This window comes from Centruroides sculpturatus, unplaced genomic scaffold, assembly GCF_000671375.1.
Source record: "Centruroides sculpturatus isolate CEXI.00-Female unplaced genomic scaffold, Cexi_2.0 scaffold87, whole genome shotgun sequence".
Lineage (NCBI taxonomy): Eukaryota > Metazoa > Arthropoda > Arachnida > Scorpiones > Buthidae > Centruroides > Centruroides sculpturatus.
The window spans coordinates 749,287-773,556 of NW_019384414.1; the positions used below are offsets into that span (position 1 = coordinate 749,287).

The 24,270-nt window shown below is 29.4% G+C and overlaps 1 protein-coding gene across 3 annotated transcripts in view; it reads right to left on the bottom strand.

Moving 5' to 3' along the window:
* Nucleotides 1–155: 155 nt before the first annotated feature.
* The window catches only part of LOC111619135 (mechanosensory protein 2-like), a 26,954-nt gene continuing 2,839 nt past the window's right edge, over nt 156–24,270 (bottom strand). The window contains exons 1-5 of one of the 3 annotated variants that reach the window (XM_023360806.1): nt 19,935–20,584; nt 14,346–14,449; nt 14,026–14,098; nt 13,856–13,938; nt 156–386 (exon numbers count right to left, since the gene is read on the bottom strand). In XM_023360806.1, the coding sequence (XP_023216574.1) occupies nt 171–386; nt 13,856–13,938; nt 14,026–14,098; nt 14,346–14,449; nt 19,935–20,091 (633 nt within the window). In that variant the 5' untranslated portion in view covers nt 20,092–20,584 and the 3' untranslated portion in view covers nt 156–170. Of the gene's footprint in view, nt 387–13,855; nt 13,939–14,025; nt 14,099–14,345; nt 14,450–16,814; nt 18,371–19,934; nt 20,585–24,270 lie in introns of those variants that run through there. The other 2 variants (XM_023360804.1, XM_023360805.1) reach the window with 2 other exon arrangements.

Below are 24,270 nucleotides of genomic sequence, written 5' to 3' on the forward strand. Positions count from 1 at the left end.
GGAACCATTGTTAATGGCCGTGCTAAGAGTGGGTCATTCATAAATTTCCCTTCACTGACAGCATTACTGCTGCGAAGGCAGTTTGGCCTGTAGTGTNTTTTAATATAAAACCAAAAAACAGGTTAAATAGCACTTAAAATATATATTAATATAAAATACATAAAACAGATCTAATAATTAACCTGCATCACATGACTAATAGTTTCCCGTTCAATGAGAATTTCGGACAAACTCTTTGTCCCGAGAACGTTTCGTAATGTTGTCGCCGCTAAAAGACGTGTCGAATGACCATAATCTTCAACATTGGAAACCGCAATGGTAGCATTGCTGATTCGATAGTAAACTACAGCATCCACGGCCACAGTTACAGAATCTTTAGAAAGAATCTGTAAAATGAATTAAAGAGTGTTGAAACAGTGAACTATGTTGAAACAGCTTCAATTTCCTGTTATAAAAAAGACAATGTAGCAAAGTAATCTTTAGCTGATTAAAAAATATAAAAAAGTTATATAAAAACATAAGAGTCTAATTAAATATTTTTCAATACTGTTATTAAATATATAAAAATAATCCAGATTAAGATGAAAATTGAAACAGTACAGAAAGGAAAATTAGATAGAAAATTACTTTTGGAAGCATTATGAAGAAGAAAATAAAAAAATATTTATAAAATAGAAAAACATCCCTGAGATAGCGCTATTACGTTATATGCAGATCGAGAAATAAAGGTTGAGAGCTACTTAGAAAGTATAGAGAACTAAATTATCGATATCTATAAGAGATATATTATAATATATCTCTTATATAATACTGTACTCTGCACCTAATGACTAAGAATGTACAATTTTTTGCATAACTTTAGATAAAAGTCAACTTTAAGAAGGAAAGTATTGCATTGATTAGATGACATTTTTTAAAGTCCTTACAAATTTTAGAAATAAGATTTCTAAAAATCTTAGCAGGTAAAAATTTTAGTTGAAATCCTGGAATGTGATGAAAAAATAATGATCTTAAACAGAATAGGCACATTATTTTGTTTTGGAATCATTTAAAAGATAATTTAAAAAATTAAGATGATAAGCAAACCACAATGATAAATGATCCAATTATGAAAATTTGGTCCTGGTATTAAGAAAAGATTCTTTTAAATGTCAATATTTTGATTCAATAAATTAATATGTCTTTCCTTTAATATGTTTTTCTTTTCTTTTTTTTTTTGCAAAATTTGATAAGGAATTTTTATTCAGCTTTGGTCACGAAACCCTTAAAGAACTCCATTGGTATTGGAAAGACGATGGTGGAATTCTTTTCGGCAGCTATAGAACTGAGGGTCTGCAGGTAGCGAAGCTGGAGGGCTGCGGGTGACCCCGATATCACTTCTGCGGCATCCTTCAGAGCTCGGGAGGCTCGTTGTTCACCTTCTGCCGCTATCACCTACACAGAGAATCGTGCCAAGTGACGTTTTTAATGGTACGCTTAAAATTTATTACTAATTGTAAAGAAATTATTTTCAAACAAAATTTACCTTAGCACGTGCTTCCCTAGCAGCCTCAGCTTCTGCTGCCATGGCTCTCTGCAACTGAACAGGAAGACGAACATCTTTTCTGTAATTAAATTATTAAATTTTCAAAATAAAAGTTAGCATATATACTGTGCTTTATAGAAATATATAGTATATGTATTTAAAATAAAGACTTTTTAATTTTTTTTCTTGCATATTTATCAGTTTTATAAACAATATTATTATTTAATATCATAAGAGAAAAGCTCCAAAAACCAAGATACTGTTTTACTAGTATTCAATTAATTACAACACATACATTAGTACTTTTGGACAAGAAACCCATCTTCAGATACATCACGAATTCAATAAATAAATAAAACTGAAATTATGACATGAGTGAAAATAAAGTCCATTCCTTATGGCACGACAAAGGTCAGGGGTGAAGATTGTGATCACCGATTCCAGCTCTTCGATAAGTCAGTCTAAGAATTAGATAATTACAATCATTTATTATTCACATATCTATAAGTAATGTACACAGACTGGCAAAAAATTTAGTAACCACTAACATTTGGATAATGCCCAGTCATGCCCCTATAACTCTATCCATGTTATGACAATTTGAAAGAGAACTGGTACCACAAAAAGTATTGTTCTTACATTTTGTTAAAATAAACACTTAAAAGGGGGCTTTCTTACCAGAAAGTACCACTGCACAAATTTTAATTATTTAATCGCCTTTATGGCAGTATCTTAGTTTTCGTTTAATATAAAATTTTCTTTAAATAATAATTTTAATTCCATCAACTAATAAAAAAGTAAATATTGAATCAATTTTGTGTAAAGAGTAAGTTGTATCATCAAGAGAAAAAACCTTTACATGTATTTACTCAAACTAAATGTGTTTCTACCGGTCTCAACTAAATTATATAGCGGAAGACAAATCTCTCTAGATAAAAGCCGAACATTCTGCACTTAAACTAACAGCAATAGGTAACTTGATCAAATGTACTTCAATATATATAAAAAAAGAAACTTCTAAGAAATTGTTTTCCTATATAAATACCCTGTTGTCGGCATACTGTGACAAGAAACGGCACTTTTTAAAGCTCCACCACTACTAAAACTCTATTTTAATCTTCATATTTATTACATAAATTACAATATAACATTGATTACAATTTAATAAATTATTNAAGTTTCATTCTAAAATTAACATGTATTTTAAATCTAAATAATTATTTTTGCTGACAACTAATATTTTCATTGGTATGTGTAAAGTTTAGAATATCATCATACCATAAAATAAAATTTTTAATAACACTTTCTAATTTAGCAGATTGTATTCATATCTGGATCCATAATTAATAACCACACTTTCTGTGAAAATGTTTTCTGAATAAAAACAATATTGACCCATTTATATTTAAAACATCTATTTCAGATGATTATATATTTAATAATTTTGATGTGGAGCATTAGCAAAGCCTCTTCTACCTGGTTTACAAAACTGTGTTCAATCTCAAAATTTGATTGATCAATTTTGATAAAACTTTGCCATTTTTCATTAATTGCAATGAGGAATCCAGAAATGAAATAAAAATAGAAATTCAACAATGAGTTGCTTAACTTTCCCAGCAACATTTGGTGATGCCATCTCATCATGTTATCATATTTTATTTAAAAAACGTTTATATTATTAATTATTATAAAATGGAAAAACGCTTAATTTTAAGGGTAGGAATGAGTTTTATAAAGAATTGTAAATGCTAACAACCAGTAAAATCTTCATCAAGTCTGAAAGTCTGACCCTACTGGAGATACACATGACCCCCGCTTATCTCCCCATCTCTTCAACCTTTAATCACCAAAATTTGATAGCATCAATCCTCCTAATATACAAATCTCTCTGCATATATACATGACTTCCAGTTTGCATTGGAAGTTCATATATAGTTAATTGGGGCATCTTGCCCCTAAGCTTTCTATACCTGCTCTTGAATTTCATTTATCTAACATTGTTTTCAAAATTAAGGAAAATTGGGCAACAGTGGGAATTTATAAATCTACAATTTTTTAAAATTGCAGCCCAATAACAATAAACTAAAATGTACAGATAAGTGCTAGCCAACATGGCTTCTAAAGTTCAAAATTTTCTTCATAAAATGCTTCAGTGTAGACTGAAAATGTTTATCTTTAACATATTTAATTAAAATTCTTCACTGATCTTATATAAAAGATTTTGGAGTGTTTGATTCAATGTATAGATAATTTATTAGTATGCACAGATAATTTAAACATGTTAAAATAATGTGAAACACCAGTCCAGCTGATGGAAGTTTGTAAAATATAAATAGTCAAGACTTGGTAGATTAACTTGGATTTTCAGGGGCAGGCTCATGACTGTAGGAAAGAAATAAGCCATATCCAAGGATCCAGATTGTTTCCTTCTCTTGCTTCTGTTTGTTTTATTTATGATTTGAAGTTTGGAAGTGACAATTGTAAACTCTTCTGCCAAAATGGCAAATATCTTGTATTTTTTAATAATAATCTTGCTGTCATTCCATTGAGGGGCAGCTTTTTTTTTATGAATATTTGTTCTACTAGACTGTAGAAAATCATGGAAACCATTATGCTCTATAAGTTTCATCACAACTTAGTATACAATTTTTTGAACGAAATCAGGTGGCAGGTCTCAATGAAAGCAACAAAATAACAGTATTGTGATCAAAATAATAAACAGGTACTCACTGAACTAGAAACCTCCAAACTCTTTACAAATATCTAAACAAAAGTGATGTGGAAGTGGTGACTGTATGACAGCTAACAATATATGACATAATTAAAAACGAAAAAGAATGAATATAAAAGCAACAAAGAGATGTCTACTCCATCTCAATTAAAACAGACAACACAACAGTACAACATAGGCAGCATGTATCGCATACTTAAGACAAGCGTGTCTAAGCATAAAGACAATCTCAAATAATGAAAATTATTCTGCTTCTCAATGGAAAGGCATCAGGATTCTGGATAAAAAATACATGATATTTGCCACTTAGAACAGCTGAAGAGTTGACCATCACCACTTACAAACTTCTGGTCTTGATTAAAAGAAGAGAAGGAAACAATCTAGATTCTTGGATCTTGTTTCTTCCTTACAGTCATGACTCTTTTGCTGAAAATTCCAGATTAAGCTTCTCCCCAAGTTTCAGGCTATTTATATCAAGAATAAGTTTATTCAATTTGAATAGAATAACATTTGATGTTCTATTCAAATTGTCAGGACTTTGAATATTGTTGATCTGAAGATGGGATTGAAAATCTAAAAAAGCACTTAACCAAATAAACATCCTGACTCCTTCAATCTTTTTGAGTTTCTTTCTAATGTTTATATCTGTAAAGTCTTCTTTTCTAGTTGAGAGTTATAATTTTATGGATATTCCAGTAACAAAAGTTAGGTTTATTTTATTTAAAACTTTTTCAAAATTATGAAATATGTAAACATTGTAATAGCTTATTACTACTTTTTATAGGCTCTTCAGGTTCCTTTGTGTCTAGGTACTCACTGTCTTTTACCTAACATGATTATTATATAGGAAAAAAGCTATTTAAATCTTGTTGTATATAATAATCTCATTAGTTGTATAACATATGGCACTACCTATGCAAAACATTATTTAATATAAAATGGATTAGATTAATAGATAATTTACAATAACTAAATTAAGAATATTAATCAATAAAATGAACTGGACTGGACTAATAAAACAAGACAATGTAACACTTGGGCCATCTGTCAAGGGGATGCATCACAACAGGACTTCCTATGAGAAAGTGGCTCCTACTTAGATATCACATACACAAAGAAATCCCAAAAAATCTCCAAATGGCCAGCCTATTGATGCAAATCAGCAACCAACCCATTTTCAGGGCTCTATCCACTTAGACACAGGTGAGCCAATCAATAAAATGAGAAATTAAAAATTTCATCCTGCTAGCATCTTAATTTGATTCAGAGAAATACAGCTAGCTCATAGTGTATGAAACAATAATACAAAAATTACATTTGCCAGTAGATCATACTATTCAAGTAATGTTTTACTTGAATAATATTTTAGCAGTCTTCATAAACTAAATCATTCATTTTTCATAGAAAATATAGAAAAAAATAATTTTATAATTAAATGTTTAGAATTATAAATTGGAATGCTAGAGATGATAATTACAAAAGTGATTTATTAAGTTCAATTTAAAATACATTGTATAATTAGTAGAATAATAATTTAGGTTCTCTCATTTATTATATTTATTGTTTTTGAAGAATGCTTTGCAACATGCTGTTAAAATAATTAATTGTTCAATTTAATCTAATATGAACAACTAAAATAATTTAGCAACTGTTAAAAATAGGCTAAATGAAATTACATTGCATTTAGATATTGTTTTATTTATAACAAAATTTTATTCTTTAAGAATTATTCATTTATATAATCTGTATGTATATGAAATTTTTTAATACTAAACTATACAATCCCAAAAAAGTCTGGAACAACACAAAGACATGGAAATAAGTATGGAATCTTCCACTTGCTTAAAAATAAGCAAAACCTATGCAAATTAGGTGTTGCATTCTAATGCAAAATTATTTAAATACTCAAAGCTGTTTTGTGCTCCTTAACTGCCATCAGTGGTTCCTGATATTGGCACTTAAAATGGTTTCAATGGCTGAGCTGTCTGATAATGTAAAAAAAATTGTATTGTTGCATTGCTGAAGAATGAATATTCTGAACATCGTGTTGCTCAGTTGATGGGATTTTTACAATCCATTAGTAAAAATGGAAAGTAAGATATGGAGGAAATATACAACAAAAATTGTAAAATAAATCAATCCAGAAGTGGGCATCCACTCACTTCTGGATTGTGCCAAATTTGCAGCAGCTACAAGCAACCTCAAAGCAACTGAAAGCTATTTGGTCCAAGATCAGCAAAACACAAGTTTCTGACAGAACTATAAAAACCTGTATCCATTCATGGGTCATTCTATAGGAAAATTAAGACTAATCAAGATAAAACTAAGGTTAACCAAAATTCACTAATGGAAACAATTGTTATAGGCCAAACAATGGGAAAAAAACCTGTACTATAGAAGATTGTAGTCATGTCATCTTCAGCAATCAGTCAAAGTTCAACTATTGTGATGATGGTTGTTTGCTTGTGTGGCAAAAGAAAGGCAGAGTGTCAAAATAATTACATGAAATACAAAGTCAATTTCCTCAGTCCATTATGATATGGGCATGTATCGAAGCACAAGGACCTGGAAAATTTTGCATTCTTAATGTCACTTTAAATGCAGAAGTCTATATGAAGATGCTGAAAGGATTCTTTATCCCAAAACTTGAAGATCATTTTAGAGACAAACATATCTTCCAAGATGACAACACATCATGTTAGATGGCAATATCACTTGCAGAATTCTTAACTGAAAGAAATTTGGAAAAGATGGACTGGCCACCAAACAATCCAGATATAAATCCAGTCAAAAATGGAGGTATTTATTAAAGTGCTTTGTAAATTCTCAGCATCCATCAAACAAGGAAAGACTAAAGGACACTATTAATTATGCCTTACTGATTTCCAAAAAGTTAGATTTCAGGAGTAAAAAATATCAAGAAGTTTTTGAACTGTCAGAAACATGAAAACTCCATCTCATATTGGGCTGCTATTTGAAGGCGTTCTAGACCTATAAATTCCCACTGTCATCTCTCCTTTCTTAATCTTGAAAATGGAGTTAGATAGATGAAAGCTGAGGCCAGATATAGAAAGATTAGGAGCAGGAGGTCCCAATTAACTATATACGAACTTCTGATGCAAACCAGAAGTTACATTATTTTAATTTAAAAATTTTCCACTGAAAGAAGTTAGATAGATGACTGGCATGACTATTGCAAACAGAAAAATATATCCAGGATTTTGAAAATATAGATGCTGATCAGGGTAGATTCAGGGGTGACTAAGGCAGGTGCCTCCTGTCATTTTTTCAGATATTTACACAGTTACCTTAGAATTACTTTAGTTAGCTAATCTTATCTAATTAAAGTCATGCAATATATGTTATTTATTATATTTATTTTTATTTTAAAGTAATAAAAATGATTGCTTTGGTATCAAGGTAGCGTGGAAGCACCATATATGCACCCTCCTGGATATGTCACTGCTTTGATGATAATTATACAGAATATAAAATTTTATGCAATTCGTTTTAAATACATTTAAATAATGCTAGAGCACAACTAGATTCTGGACCAAAGACAAACTAAGAATCCGGTGCACCTCACCGAATTATCATTTAATTTTTCAAATAATTTTATAAATAATTCAAATACAGTAATTACAAACCACCCCTCCCGACACCCCCTTACTTAAAGGTGCTTGGGGCACTTGCCCAGCCTGCTTCCCTAGTTAAATAATATCTAGAATTAGAAGCACAAACGTACAGACATACAGATAAGCTAATAAATACTGATATTTTATTACAAATAGCTTGTCACAGTTAATTAATTTTATTTTCTTTCTTTGCAATTTTTTTAAATAATTCAACTCAGTTGAAAAACTTTTATTAAAATTAAAACAAAAATGCAAATAAAATCAATTAATTAAACATCTTTCTAATTGATTTTTAAAAAGTGTAATTTTACATATTTATTTTCATATTTTAAACTCGATTAATCCATTCGAACTACGTTAGTTTTAAAACAAAGAATTAAATATAAACGACGATAAAAGGAGGAGAAAGAAATCATCAATTTTTCAAAATTCTGTTATCTTCGACCCTCTGAAAGAGATTAGAATATATCACGAAAATCTGAAAAATTGATTTCTTTGCAGAGTATCGAAAATCAATCAAATTTCAAATGTTTTCTGGCGCAGCTTGCCTCTTTCAGGAATGAAAGAGCACGCGACTGTTCCCTCTTAACGTCACTATAACGACGTCATTCGGGAAACTGCAAAAAAATAAAATAAAATACTTCGAAAGTTTTTTAAATAGTATTGACAGAACTTCAAATTCTTCGAACGAAAGAAAAAATTAACAATAAATCAATACGAGAGTTAAGATAATGCAGCATCTGTGACTATACTAATCACATCTTCGCGTTTTTATCATCATTTTTGAAACATTTGGGATATATTTTACTGAAAATTTTAAAGATTATAGTAATTTAGTCAATTCGGTGTATATAAAAATTTTAAATAAAATCATTTATTATGTTAAAAGTCTAATAAATCTGTATGAAAATCGCTCATTCGACGCGCAAGTTGAAGTTTTCCATTTTTAGAATTGCCATCCTCTCTCCTCTCCACAGTAAAATTCGAACACTCCAGTTAATTACGTAACAAATAATAATAATAATAATAATCCTCTCGAGATTTCTGCATACGTGAAACGTTTAAATTATTCTAAATTTTAATTAGAAATTTACTTTGAACAAGCCCAAAGATAAATCATTAGCGCCATTTCAATAACAGAATCGATAGCAGCAAACAATATCAATTTTTAAATGCGATATAATTTAATAAAAATGTATTTTTTAACGAAATTATGCTGCCTAAAATCAAGGCTTGAGAATAGGCATTCATTTTAATTATATACACCCTCACTCTGAAACTCAATAAACGTAACTAAAGGTAGAATTTAATTTTGATGTGTTAAATGTACTGTAGTATTGTATAAGGAAACGACGAGTGGGGGCCACCACTACCGCCCCAGACTCGAAAAAAACATGGCCAATAAAAGAGTCCGTATTAATTTATTTAAATTTATTAAAATTATTTACGTTTTAATAATGATATTTTATTTTACATTAAATATTCGGAAGTTTCTATAACTAAATCACTAAATCCTTATTTATCAAACTCCGTCGACGTTTATGAATAGGATCCAGTTCTGTACTTGTATTCAATGAGAGAAATATTTTTATGCTAACCAAACCATTAAAATTTTGAAAAGAAATTCGATTTCGATATGTCCTAAACATGTTTTCCAAACATTTTATACTGTCAATCTCGTGTTAACTTACTGGAAAACTTTGACATTATCTAAAAGAAGTTTTGCAAGTTCTCACTAAAAAAGCAGCAAAACTTTTTCACAATCTTTAAACCGCAATCCTCTGGAAAAAAGTAGTTTTGAAGAAGCTAGAACTATTCTCTCCCCTTTTTTTGCATAAGAAATTCGAAATATATCACATTTAGAATTAGATTTTCGTTTCTAACGTAATTTTTCAAATCGAGAAGAGCAACTGATAGCGAACAGAACTCTTAAAATTAAATTATTTAGACATTTCGAACGTAGCAATTCGCTTTATTAAGAGAAAATGTCCATCTATGACTTCATACATAAATTATGCAATTTAATCTGTAAACATGCCCGTGTTTTTCTGAATCAAGCAAAGCTTTATTCGCCTATTTCCAGAACGAAACTGTAAATAACTATTATGTAATTCTAAAAGATTTATTTTATATCACATCGACCACTCTAGAAATGAAAGAACAGAATGGTGCATTAATTTAGTTTTTTAATCGTCATCTGTACTTGAAGATAAATAATGATACCAGCATAAAAATTTTTAAGTAGCTAAAACGACTAATCTATGGCATCTGTAATAATTCTGAATGGGAAAAAAAATTTGAAGCCAAGACCGTTGCACCGATGAGAAATTGGTAATTTTCGTCCAATTAACGAAACATTAATAGTGAATACTGTGATTTCCGATAGTGAAAAAATTATGAATTTTCAATATGCAATTAGGTAAAATATAATGAGGTTATAAAGATAACATTAAAAAAAGAAATAAATAAAAATTGGATTCAAAGTAGTCAAAAACAGGAATAATGATTGGTTATAGTGGCGGGCAATGTAGGCTCTCGCGCTTTTAGGGATCTCATGATAAATGCCTATCATCTGCGGAACTTATAAAGGTTTTCCTGTGAAATTCCGATCTCTTCGGGGAATACTGAAATTATTCATTTTCAGTATTTTTTACTTTAATCTATGATTGTAAATACTGTTTTCTCAGCCTCTTGACAAAATGAGTCTACAATCGACTTGGACCCCTACGCGTTGCACAGTCTGCATCTATGATAGTTCCACCATAGATGGCTATCGATAGTTGAGGACTCGAAATCCCATACTGATTAGGATCTTAAACTTTACACGAATCAAGTAATTGTAATAAAGATTTTAAATTACGTAAATTAATATACAAGAGGCATCGCTAAGACGCTTTATGGCCTCGCGCAATCTAAAACTACCATTGAAAATATTATTATTTCCGAACTTAATGCTCAAAATTAACTTATTGATATTTTCTGCATATCTAAGTATTTTCAAATTTTGTTCGCTGTTTCGCTATTTATATTATTTTGTTTGTTGAAAGTTTATGTAAGTATGAACTTATTAAATATCTAGAATAATATAGCGCACTATACAATACGTTTCATAGTCTAAAAAACTAGTCTGTAGTAGGCTACAGTACATGACAGTGGTGTGCGGTGACATTTGATGATAGGGAAGCTGTGCCACCCCTGGATAGAACCATTGAAAGCGTTAATTTTAATTAATTCAAAGTGTGTTAAAATATGAAAATAATCGCACAATATGTATTTATATTTTAGAAAATACAAGGGAAGCGACGTTTCCACAGCTTCCATGATCCTGTTTTTATAAAATACGCGTTATTTATATCCACTAATGTATAATGCAAAAATTTAAATGGCCGCAGTTTAGTTTTATTGTGATAAAATTAAACATTTCATATACAGTATACGCTACAATCTCGATAGTCTGATATAAATGGGACTTTTAAAATAAATTTTCAATTGCCTTTTGTCGTTTTGCCATCCCAGCTGCCTTCACGGAAATCGTGTTGGTGGAGGTCCACTAAATTTAGTGGAAACGGGAGTTTGAACTAATGGGAATTGGCAGCAGTGATGGTAATACCGGAGAGTCGACTAGTAGCGAACCACTGGACATGTCGAACGTCCAGTGGTCGCAAACATACGGATTACCGAGATTGCATTAAAAATTTCACTCATTTGTTTTATGTTTAACAAGTTTTACATTACTGCGTTTTCAAAGTCTCGGGATCTCATATTAGAACCTCACGAGGCACGAGCACTGCTTTAGACTGTCCAACCTCGATAGAACGGACTAATAGAGGAAAGCGATGATCTGATACTGTCGACTGACCAAAGATATATTGTGATAAATGCAAGGGAAACAAACACCATACTTCTAAGCAGGAAGGGGAAACAATAGCTGCCAGCACGTTCCCTAGCAGACATTCCGAGCACTATTACTAGTAGTTTAATATTCTCAAACACTATTTTTAACCGATAGAAACCTCGGTTATTTCCTAAATCCGTTATACAGGGGGGTCCATAAAAGTCTTTTTTGGCAAAAAATAAATGATATTTTAAAGTTTTAAAATGTAAGTCGACAACACAAAAATTTCGTCATTTTACTAAAAAAAGACATTCAGAATCCAATAATAACTACATAACGACGCGACCCTTTCATATCGAATTTCCAGAATAAAGTTCAAGGTGTTGATCTTGTACTTAAACTTAAATAAACCTAGTTACATCGGCATCACTTCCTAAATTTAGACAAACTGCAACTGAAAAATGGTCCTTGTGTTGTACGACCATATGGGGTGGATTTACACACACAAACTTAAAAAATAAATTAAAAAAACAAAATTAGAAATATATTCTACACCTAGAAAATTTCAGAAACGCTCAGCTCAAATTCAATTCTTAATAATTTAATTTTTTGTGCCGTTCTAGCTATGAGATTTGACTTTTCTTTTAAGGATTATGATAGAGGATATTACTAATAAGATCTTTTCTCTAAGGTCTTAATTTATCTAATAAAATTGCATAATAATGATATGTAACAATCGATCAACATTCTTGCTACAAAGAGTACTGCAGTTTAATACTACGCCCTAACGAATGTGAATACATATCGATTGATTCTAACAATAAAGGCAAAAATACCAGTGGTGAATAATAATAATATATATATAAAATCTCAATTTTTTGTACTATAAATGTATAAAAATACGTTTTGTATAAACTATGAGCNAATTATCTAAATCCATTGAGAGTAAAATTCTTAAATGGCTTCAATTAATTCGCATAACAAAACTACAATTATCAGAAACAGATGAAGTTAATTTAATTAATAATTTTGCAATAATTCAAAGTTTTTGAAAATTGTTCATTTTCATAAATAAAATAAATAAGGAGTTCATCTTAATTAAGAAAAGATATTAATTCCGCTTTTAAAAAACAACATAACAAAAAAAAATACATAATTAAATTTATAAGCACTTGAAACCTTAAAAAAATCATCATAATATAAGTTATAGTTTTGTTTTTGAATTGGTAAGAGAAAATGAAACTTAGAAGATAATTCTCTTTACAAAAATTCCAATTTTAATAGTAAAATAGAAAAAATTCTAAGATAAAATATAGCTCTGTACTAAGTTCTGTACAGATCTTATATTAAAAAAATTTATCTTGTATAGGACTAGTGAGAGGCAGGAAGGAGTGGAAAACTCTTTACTGGTCTATTGATCCAATTTTCTACAATAAAAACAAAAGAGAAGAGGAGAAAAAAAATGCAAGAGAGTTAGCCCAATAGCTCTTGAAGATATCAGATTTTAGTATGAAAGTCTTGGGGGGAAACAGACTTAATGCATTATATAAAATGAGTAAATTAACTGATTTAAATAATATATTATTTTTAATCTCTGAAAATTTGCATTACCGAACTGAATCAAAAATTAAATTTCATACGAAGTAGGAAAAAAACAAATTAACTAGGTTATATAAAATGTGTTAGTTCTTTCAGTTATTTATTTATTTCTTTTTTAAATAAAGTAGAAAAATTATATATTAGGATACAATTACTTACAATTTCTTACAATTAATCATATCAATAACATGAGATTTATCGACTTAAGGAGAGAATTTCGTACATTTTTCTTTCATTTTTGTGGCTAAGTTCGATAAAAATTGTTAAATTCTTTCTTTTTTTTTTATTTGATCGATTTACTTCATTGATTAAGTCATTTTCTCTCTCTCGATTCTTTTTTAAACTGTCATTCATTATACAACATTTAAAAGCAGACAAAGAAAACAGATACACATAAGAAAAGGTTACTTTAAAAAACTACATTCCATTCATTTCAAAGAAAAGTTTTTTAAAAGAATCTTAGCTATTTAAATAATGAAAAAAAAATTAAATTTAGATAAGATTATCGCAAAAAAATCACGATAAGTTACCTCTTGTGGCGGTACATCGAAGGAAACTGTTCTCAAGTCTACTTTGCAATAAGTATCGATGCATGGAACAATAAAGAAAATTCCTAAATTATAGAATGGGTGCTTTTTTAAATTTACACGTAGTTAATGCTATGTTATTATTGGTATAAAGATTTATTTGGCAATCTTACCGGGGCCTTTGGCTCCACCACGAAGCAATCTACCAAGACGGAATATCACAGCACGTTCATATTCTTGAACCACCTACAAAAACAATACGCTAAATTTAACATTTTATTTTTTAACCAATCAGACGTGTTAATTTGAATTTTTAAATTTTAAAATAACGGTTTTCTTGAAAGCACTGTTACGTAACGATAAAATGAATCAGTTACTTATTGCGTTATAGGAAGCGTGATTTTTAAAAAAAAATTTAAACGGTTAGAAAGCATATAAATATAATAATTTTTAATAAAAATAATAATTGTATATTTTCCAATCTCTAACATACCTTCACGCACAGGAAGAGCGAAAACGGAAAAGTAAAGATGATCAATAGAACAGAGATAGAAGTTAGCAGAAAGGCACATATACCTGTCTCTTCGGGGGGATTACCTATTTAAAAAAAAAATAGGAGAAATTATTCATAAATGCATTATATATATTTATAAATTATTTCGACAGAAAAAAAAAGAAATTTATTTAAAAATTTATTGCGATTTTTCCACGGAAAAAAACAGGGAAAACTACAAAGCAATTTGCATATAATTATTTAAGATTTTCGAAAAATTATCAGTCCTTATAGCCTTAGTTAATTTGGCAAGTTTCCTACTTATAATGCGTAAAAGTAAACTTTAATTCAAACTGAGCGTTAAAAAAATCCGTAATTAATTAATGATATTTATCTTCTGTAATTCGCATAGTCACTTTATAAATACTGTATATGATGACGTTCCAAAAATCTGAAAATCGTAGAGGTATATTCAAAAATGTTTATCTCGCTAAATCTTTCAACGCGTACATAATTCCACTGTACTCTAGCGTTAATGTACAAGTTTATGAATTATGAAAGACCTAGTAGAAGTAAATAAGTGAAGTACACTAAAAGGGGAAGATTACTTTATTAATGACGTTGAGGAATGAGGCAATTTACTTGATAAAACAGTTACCAGGCTGTTGTCACGTGATAGATTAATCATTATTGACTTCATTGATGATTCCCTCAGAAAAAAAATAAATAAATTAAGGAAGAAAGGAGCGTAGCAGGGGAAAAATTATGAGCGAGCAAACCTTAAAAGAGAACAAAGTATATATAAAATTTAAAGAGCGCAGAACGATTTATCGATTTTTTTTCTTTGTAGTAGAGTTTAATGTAAGCCAGAATGATGTTAATGGATAAAATATTGAAATTTTATTATTTAAAATGTACAATTAAATTTAAAAAAATAATAAAATAAACTGTTACGAATCGATATTTTAGCGTCTTTTTACTGGAAGGAAAAGAAATCGTGGCACCTGACAAAATCTCTAATAATTCTGACTAACGAGCAATTTATCAGTCGTTTTTCTTTTTTCAGATAAAAACTAAGAATAATTTTGACAGTTTTGATGAAAGTTTTTAAAAAGAGCAATTAGGGAAAAAAATAAAAATAAAAAACAAACTCAGACGAAATTCTACGAAACAGAAAAACAATTCGTTTCTTATTCTTCGTGATGGGTTCCGTTAAACCAACGTCCATTTTTGAAACTGGACTGCAGTCAAAATAAACAAGCGGGGGGTAATAAATAAATTTCCATTTGTTGCTTGGTGATCGAAGCCAAGTAAAACACGATGAATGACGAATTTCTATACATTTGAAATTATTATAAATCGATACATTAATTAAATCGTTTATTTTTAAAACCACCCTACTTATGCGGTGTCATATTATCGTCGGTAAAAGTTCTTTAACACAGCTGTGGTTATTTTTGTTATTGTTCTAATGATCTAGTGCTTTGAAAACATGTTTTTCCTTGCACTTTTTTGCCCTCGAAAAGTTTACTAAGATTATTTTTGGATAACTTTCTCTGTTCTTGTAAGAGACAATGACTGGTTAAATGAATCTAGGCATGTAGCCACGACACGTGATTCATTTTTTCTGCCCTTTTTTTCTTTCTTCAGATCTAGATGGATCCGTTTCTGTGTAAAAATCCCCACAAACAGAAGTCCGCAACTGTTTAAACTCTATGATAATCCAATTTCGGAGAGCTTTTCTTTATACCTTCCGCAGTACAATACATCATCCTGTCGATAACACATTATTAAACTTCAGGAAAACATACAATTTCCCCATATTTATGGTTCAGAAATTCCGGATATTTATTAAACCGTTCTACTGTTTGAAATGCCAAAGAGGGATTTAACGTGAGGTAACCAATGTAAAAAAAAAAGAAAAAAAATGGAGAAATTTGTGTTCTGATTGACCTATATTTACAGATATATAAATCTTTTTCTGTGGCTACTGATAAATTGTTTAAATACCCGAGTTATGAAAACCAAACACGTCTACTTCTGATGACGAAGTGTTTAGAAGCAACGCAACGAAACATAAGCACAAAAAAGTAGGAAAAAGGATGCAGTCAGACTGGCATCCTTCCAAAAATTCTAAAACTTATGATAATACCGACAAATTGTCTAAAGTATATGCGATAATAATGACTATGCTACGGTTTACATTCTCACGATTTTTCTTAAAAATTTAACTCGATCCACCTAAAAGAAAAAAAGAAATTTATATATTAAGAGGGGGAAGAAACCATCAAGAAGAAAAAAAAAACAAATATAAAACAATTTCACTACGTCGTTTTATCGAACGTTTAAACTCGTTAATGAAGAAAATTACATCATCAAAAATGCGATATAAAACGATCCAATTAAGCGAAACACAATAAAGTTTGGCGTTTAAGTAGATAATCAATCGACTTAATTAGCAAAACTTACGATTCAGCTGAGGTATCCATGGCTGATAAATTTGTGCTGATTGAATAGATTTGGGTTGATAAGTCGTCTCAGGTTGATAAGTCGTTTCGGGTTGATAAGTTGTAGAAGTTTCTGATTGACTTACTGGTACAGTGGGATCTCTCGAAGCTACACCCTCTCCCATTATCAAACCTATAGGAGCTATCGGGTAGTTATCCATAACTGCAGCAGACTGCTTTACTTCAGTGTTTCGAGCGTCAATGTGAGCAGCTGCACTGAGCCGTCTCAGAACTCACCTAGTCCTACAATAGATATAAACACAACGGGTGTTTTGCGTGTCTTGTGCCTGTCATGTTTGAAGACAAAGACGATGATTAGGTGTTTTTATGGAAAACAAGCTCTATGTTCCGCCTGTAATGTCGTGTTAATTAAACTGATGACGAAAAACACGGAGGAGTAATTTGCATATACCTGAAGTGTTTTGCGGTTTTATCTCTGGTGTGTACGCAACACATCGATTCAAACAGGCAATTTTAAGTAATGTTTCAACAGTAATTGAAACACATGTATAAAACTCGCATTATTTCACACACATCGTTATTTCTGGCGTATTTCCAAATATATGTCGAAAACTTATAGAGAGAAATTTGCCGATTTTCTTCTTGGTTTATCTCTTGATAGACACATTTCAACTGTTGGGTACTGCTATCAACTGAGTTATTATTTGACAAGTCAATAGAAGCAACATATTTATTATTGTAATTCATACGATCCCTTACGAATTTTAAGTGCCCACTTGAAATATCCCACTATGGTTAAATGTTTGTTTAAAAATAAAACTATTTTATATATAAACAATTCTTAAAAACGTGTCGTTACTCGAAACAACTTTCAAACATTTACACGCGAATTTTTAGCGTTTTAATAGTTTTTTAACACTAAAAAAACAGTTTATTTAAGTTAAAATGTAGACATTTACAGCGGCAAGGCTGCGTGTTATAGAGATGAAAAGCATTTGATTAGCTTCACTAGCAAAGTGATGTTTTTTCGTTAAATTGTCCGAAACTCCCGACAGCTGGATATATTTCCCAAACCATTTTTCGATATGTTGTCTATAGGAATATCAAAAATTTTATTTTCTCTTCTTTTGAAATTCTAATGATTCAGCGCGATTTCTCACGGCAAGGCCGCATCCTTCCAAAACAGCATTGCGTAAACGTATTCGTCCCGCATTTTAAAATTTTAAAACGAATATTTAAAAAAACAAAAAAACAGTTTTAAGATTAAAAAATAAAAATAATCGTATAAAGAATGCCCAAAAAAACCAATCAATTTTTTACGCTTCGGGATAAGGTACAGTAAATATAAATAAAGTTCAAACAATATTAGTTTCTTATACAAAAACAGAGCCAAGTGACGTGCTTTGCCAATAACTTTTTTATTTTTCTCCGCCAAGCTGGAGGTCCACATTTAAATTATCGCCATAACTATCATCTCATACAGCTACTTTGATTAGTCTTAACGATTGTTGAACCTAATAAATTCCTTCGTATATAACTGCAAAAATCGGGAATTACACAGTGTTTTTTTTTCATTTCATAATCTATAATAAAAACATTAACTTATTCTATCGTGTAACATCTAAGATACGGAACTTCATTCGCAAGAGATGCCAATAAAATTTCCATTCTAAACTCCTTTTTAAAAAAAAAAAGAAAAAATTTAGAATTTTCCAGCAATTTAAAGCCTTAACCAAAGAAAAAAAATGATCTCGAATAACTTCACATCAGAAAGTTAAAATTTCTCGACGGTAATTAAACTTTCTTAAAGTTATCTTCCCTACAAAGTTTCAAATTTGTTATCAAATTTGAAACTTTGTAGTATGACGTATCAGCAAGATGCAGCTTAAAATTAATAAAAAACGTTTTAAATTCTTGGAGTAAGATAAGAGAATTTGTAATCTTTACAAGTTCTGGACGTGATTTATAAGAGGATTCCGTGGGTAAGAACCAGACCTATTCTAAAACAAACAAACCAAAGCATATGTTTATTATCCGAAACAGATTTTGTCGCGTAAACGTTAGACTCTGACTAATTTGTTTTAATGCTAGAACCGATTATTTTTAGAAGAATTTCGATAGAGAAATTAAAATTTAAATAATTGATAATCTTATTCTTTATATAGAAAGAATAAAAAAATAAAGAAACACAGCAGAAAGGTGTAAGAAAACTCGGATAACGCACATTGACCTCACGCAGGGTTCATAAAAATCTCCATAAATTAATACATTAAAAAAAAAGGAGATAAAAATTATCATTATCGATTCCTTTTTATGTAGCAAATGCAATGGATCAACACATAATTATGTTTACATTTTAATTATTCACAGTTTCAATAAAAAATTTAAGTTTAGAAGAGGATTAATGTTCTTCCTTCCATAAATAAAATTGCATCAAGTTTCTTCTGGGATTCTTATATTTACTATCAAATGATATAATGATAAAGCTGTGTATAATAGAATAAATTAAAAATTAAGTCACCAGTATTTAAAACTTTTGAAAAAAATCAGCAATAAATGTTAGAAACCATATATCACAAAGGCTGCACAAGCAACTCCCAAACAATTGAAATATATTTCAGAATTTTGCTTTTATTTTTTTTTTTTTTTTTTTTTTTAAAAAAAAAAAAAAATGTTTTTTTTAAAAATTTTTTTTTCTTTTCTACTTCTAAACATTTTTATTTAAAAATTTATTGCGATTTTTCCACGGAAAAAAACAGGGAAAACTACAAAGCAATTTGCATATAATTATTTAAGATTTTCGAAAAATTATCNTCATAAAAATCTCCATAAATTAATACATTAAAAAAAAAGGAGATAAAAATTATCATTATCGATTCCTTTTTATGTAGCAAATGCAATGGATCAACACGTTCGAAATTTTAATTCTGTCAACGACGTAGTCATGTAGCAAACCTGGAAAAAAACTTTAATAAACTCCACATCCCATCCGAATCTAGAAGATAATTATGACTTGATAAAGGGAGCGTAGGGGGAAAAATCGCAGAAGAGAATAAAATCCATTTTAAAAAAATGATCTAATTTAAGACGGATCGAGCTAGATTTGCATATAACAACTCACCAGCAGAAGTCATAGCCTGAAATCGAGATAGAGCAGTTTGAGGAGGAGGAGGTTGACGAAGCTGGGATGCTGTAGCGGCATAATACCTATCATCGGCACCCGGGGGTGGCGGAGATACCGGAACTTGAGGGGTTGTAGCAGCGGGATATACTTCCATGAAGACTACAATGACCTTAGAGCAGACTACACATAACCCGCGACGTACCACTTCAGCCACACGAAATCCAATGGCATTTCAGTAGTCGGTAGCGCCCTCCAACTTCAACAACTGCTCCTTTCTCCGCAATAAGAATTTTTTTTCCTCTTGTTATCTGAACACTATCCAGACTATTTACGCTGTTATGCAAATTCTTTCAATAATTCCTCGTAAGTTCCGACGCTCTCGGTAGAAGAAGTGCGTGTATATACATATAAATGTAGTGGAAATATTTAAAAGGTCGCTTCTAATCGATCTATTTTCCTTTCCGCGAGAGAAAGGGAGAGCGAGTTTTAAAAAAAAAAAGAGGAAATTACGTAAACTGTTATAATTTAATTAATCCCGACTTAAATCTTCCACATTTAATGGTAAAACACGCGCTATTTTTATTTCCTTAATTAATGAATTTGAAGTGCGCTGAATTAAAAACATTGCAAAAACTAAACTGGATTTTAAGTGAGCGATTGATTGAAATTTAAATATAATTAACACGAATTCTGATAGATGAATTATATCTAGCGTTAAATTTATCGCTAATTTTGAACGGGGATCAACGATTTGTCATCATCATCATCGGGGCGACGCTTTAGATTTTCTTCATCCATAAATCTTAATATTCCTTTATAGCTGGGGAATTTCTTCGCTCATAAAAAAATTATTAAGGCATTTCGACTTATACGTGGAACGGAAAATTTTTAAAAAATTGCTACCTCTAACGTTTCCGAGCTTCAGTTTTTTTAAAATTCGTACAGAATTGTACTTATATTTTGCCTTTAAACTAAGTCAGCGCGATATACTAAAACATAGTAAATTTTTAAAATAAAAATCCCCTAAGGTACGGACGATATAACGTATTAAAAACCGAAGAAAACGGCAAAAAAAATATATTTAAAATCAGCTTTAAAAAAGTTTATTTTAAGGCGTAAAGTTCGAAAGTTGCATAAACGGATTCAATTTAAAGTTGCAATATAAATTTTAATGTAATTTAATAATTTACTCTTTAAATATGAAGCTCCTTTAAATCTTAATTTAAAAAATTAGCTTAATTCAAGATTACTCCGGCATATTTTGTCCTATAACCAGTATTAAAATCCGTAAATTCTTGTGTGAATTTCACAAGTTTTACGGATTTTAACAGTAAAATTTCCACATAAAAGTAAACTTATTGCAGTAAAATTCGCATAGAAAATACAGTGTATCTCACAGAATTCGATAAAAAAATAAACTGTATTAAAATTTAAATTAAAAAAAATCTCATCCATTTTCAACTAAACAAAAAGCTAATATATATTTAAAATTTAGCGCAATTCCTTCTAAAATTTTAATATACTTAAATTATATATCTATTTAAGCCCTATAAAATTTTGCTAATGATATATATCAATGTCATCAATTCATTATCATTAATTAGATTTTATTGCCACTTGGAACAAAAAAAAATTGATAAATAAATTAAGTAAATTGATGAAAAACTTAATTAAAATTATTCCTAATTAAGGAAAAATAATAATAATAATAATACTAAAAATTTCTCTTAATTAGGTACAAATATTAATAAAACACTGCTTAAATATAGAATTTTTTTGCAAGTTTAAATCTTAAATATTTTTAATTAAAACCATTCTGTTTTTGGAATTAATAATAATATTTTATATTAATTTTATAATTGGTTTCATACAAGAAGAGCATAATAATTAGATTTAAAATTACTTATTTCTCATTGAGGCTTCCATTCAAATTAAAATTTTTTCTTAATTTTAATTCAAACTGATTAATTAAACAAACAAAATAATTAATTTATCTGATTTATAATTAATATAGCATAATTATATTTGCAATGAAGACATCAATTATTTAAATCAACACATTTGATGTATGATGCGTGATTGATGCATATATTAATAATTTGCATATAAATTTGTTATATATTTTTATCTTTTATTAATTAATAAATCCTTTTCAAAAATATTTTAATGTAAAATCTCAAAATATTTAATAAAATTATACAAAATCTAAATTTTTAAACATTGCTCTTAGGCATTGATAAGTTTTTAATTAAAAACAATTTTAAGTGCATGTGACATTATTAATATAATTAATTATATATGTTCTTTATAGTTTGTTTACATTAATTTATTTAGTTTTAAACCACATTTTCCAGCCATATTTAATTTTTCACATTAACTAAAACCATAATGAAGCATTTTAAAATATGGATTTTAAACAGAAAATTAAACAAAAATTCCTGAATTTTATATAATTTCGAAGTTACGTTTACAATATTGACATTAAAAAATCATTTATATTTACGAATAAAACGTATATTTGAATTTTGTATGTACACAACCAGGAATTTCATGAGAATTCTTGATTCAGGAAAGACAAACAAGCCCTTGAATTTAATATTAATCGTGATTTATATTGTTACAAACATATTTACAGAGGGGGAAAAAGTTTTGTCAATCCTTCGATACTAACATGTTAAAACGCGGCGCGTAGAACATATTGATATATCCTATTAAAAAAATCTATTTCGTTTCCTTTAAACACACAAATATTTTTTAAAAAACGTAACTTAACATTAAGAATACATTTAAAAAAAATTATTTTTATTTAATAGAATTTATAAATAATTATTACAGAAATACAACCAGCGCGCGCTGTGACTCGACGCGACTCAAAGCGTAGATAGCGTAAGTACTTTATCTGAATATACAGTAGTTTAATTTATTATAAATTAAATTAGGGTTTAAAATTAACAAAAAAATTAAGTTTTTTTGTCAGTGTATTATTACACTATTTAACACATATATTAATCTGTTAGCTTTTGAATTAATATTCATAAAGACGATTCCCAATAGAAACATTACAACTCAGCATGTTAAAGCAAAAATTCAGTTATAACATGAACAAAAAAATACCTAAAAAAGAAATTTTAAACTGTTCTGTGCTGAAATTTTATCTGAGAATAGTCGAAAGTTTACTTTGCTTTAGTAATTAGTCAGCATAATATTTAATGAATAATTACATGAACTAATGGCGCTAAAGTAAACTCGTATCCGCCGCGCAAACTGACGCATCCTATAAAAAATACATAACAGATGTATCAAGTGCTACCTTTTGTCACCCAACACGCTCAAAACGCGCATTTAATCTTTATTTAAACTCGAAATTAACGAATTTCTCCTAGAGTACACGGTGTCATTTTCTGTTCGCGTCAAGGTGCGCGCGAATGATCGCGTCACGCGCGTAGATTTGCGCTACGCGTAAATTATGTGCATTACGAATGTATCAAGTGCCGTTTGAGTGATTTTACACTGAAAACGCATTCTTAACCTATATTTAAACTTTAAATTACAAAAAAAAAAAAATCAGTAGAAATTAAGCTTGGATAATTATTATTATTAAATGGCCCAATCGATGGCAATTATAACATTTAATCAACAAAAAACCTTAACGATCTTTAGTCCACTCTATTAAGAAATTAACTTAATAGTATCAAAAAACTTTACGCACTTCTCACTTCCGAAAATGCTCTAACTTGATTATAATTAATTTTAAAATATTAAATATTGAAATAAAAGCTTTTAAATTGTTTAAAATTATTTTCTTATATAGCGAAAAACAAAAAAAAAAAAAATTTCAATTTTTCCCTTCGGCCTTTATCCAATATTTAAAACACGAAGAAAATATCGATCCGCGTTCCCTTATACAAATCTCTGCCATTAGCAAGATGCATTTTCTAACCGTCTTTAAGATAATTCGTTTATAAATTATCGAAAGAAAATAATTTAATCAAATCTCGTGTAAATTTTATGATTTTCTTCCTATTTATAAACATTTTAATGGTTATTATTAACAATTTTACCGTCGAACTACCTTTTTGCGTATGTATATTACATAAATAAACGGTTAAATCGGGCGTAATAAGTTAGAAACAAACTCCCTTCCTTCCAGTTTCAAATATTGAATTTTTCACGCAAAAATAAATAAAATTAATTATATTAATATCGATTAAAGTATTTATATTTTTATTATTTTAAAATTATAATAAAATTTTGAAAAATCCAAAATATTTTTTTTAATATATATCGCAGCCAACGATGTCTATGGCCATTAAGACCATAGACATCGTTGGCT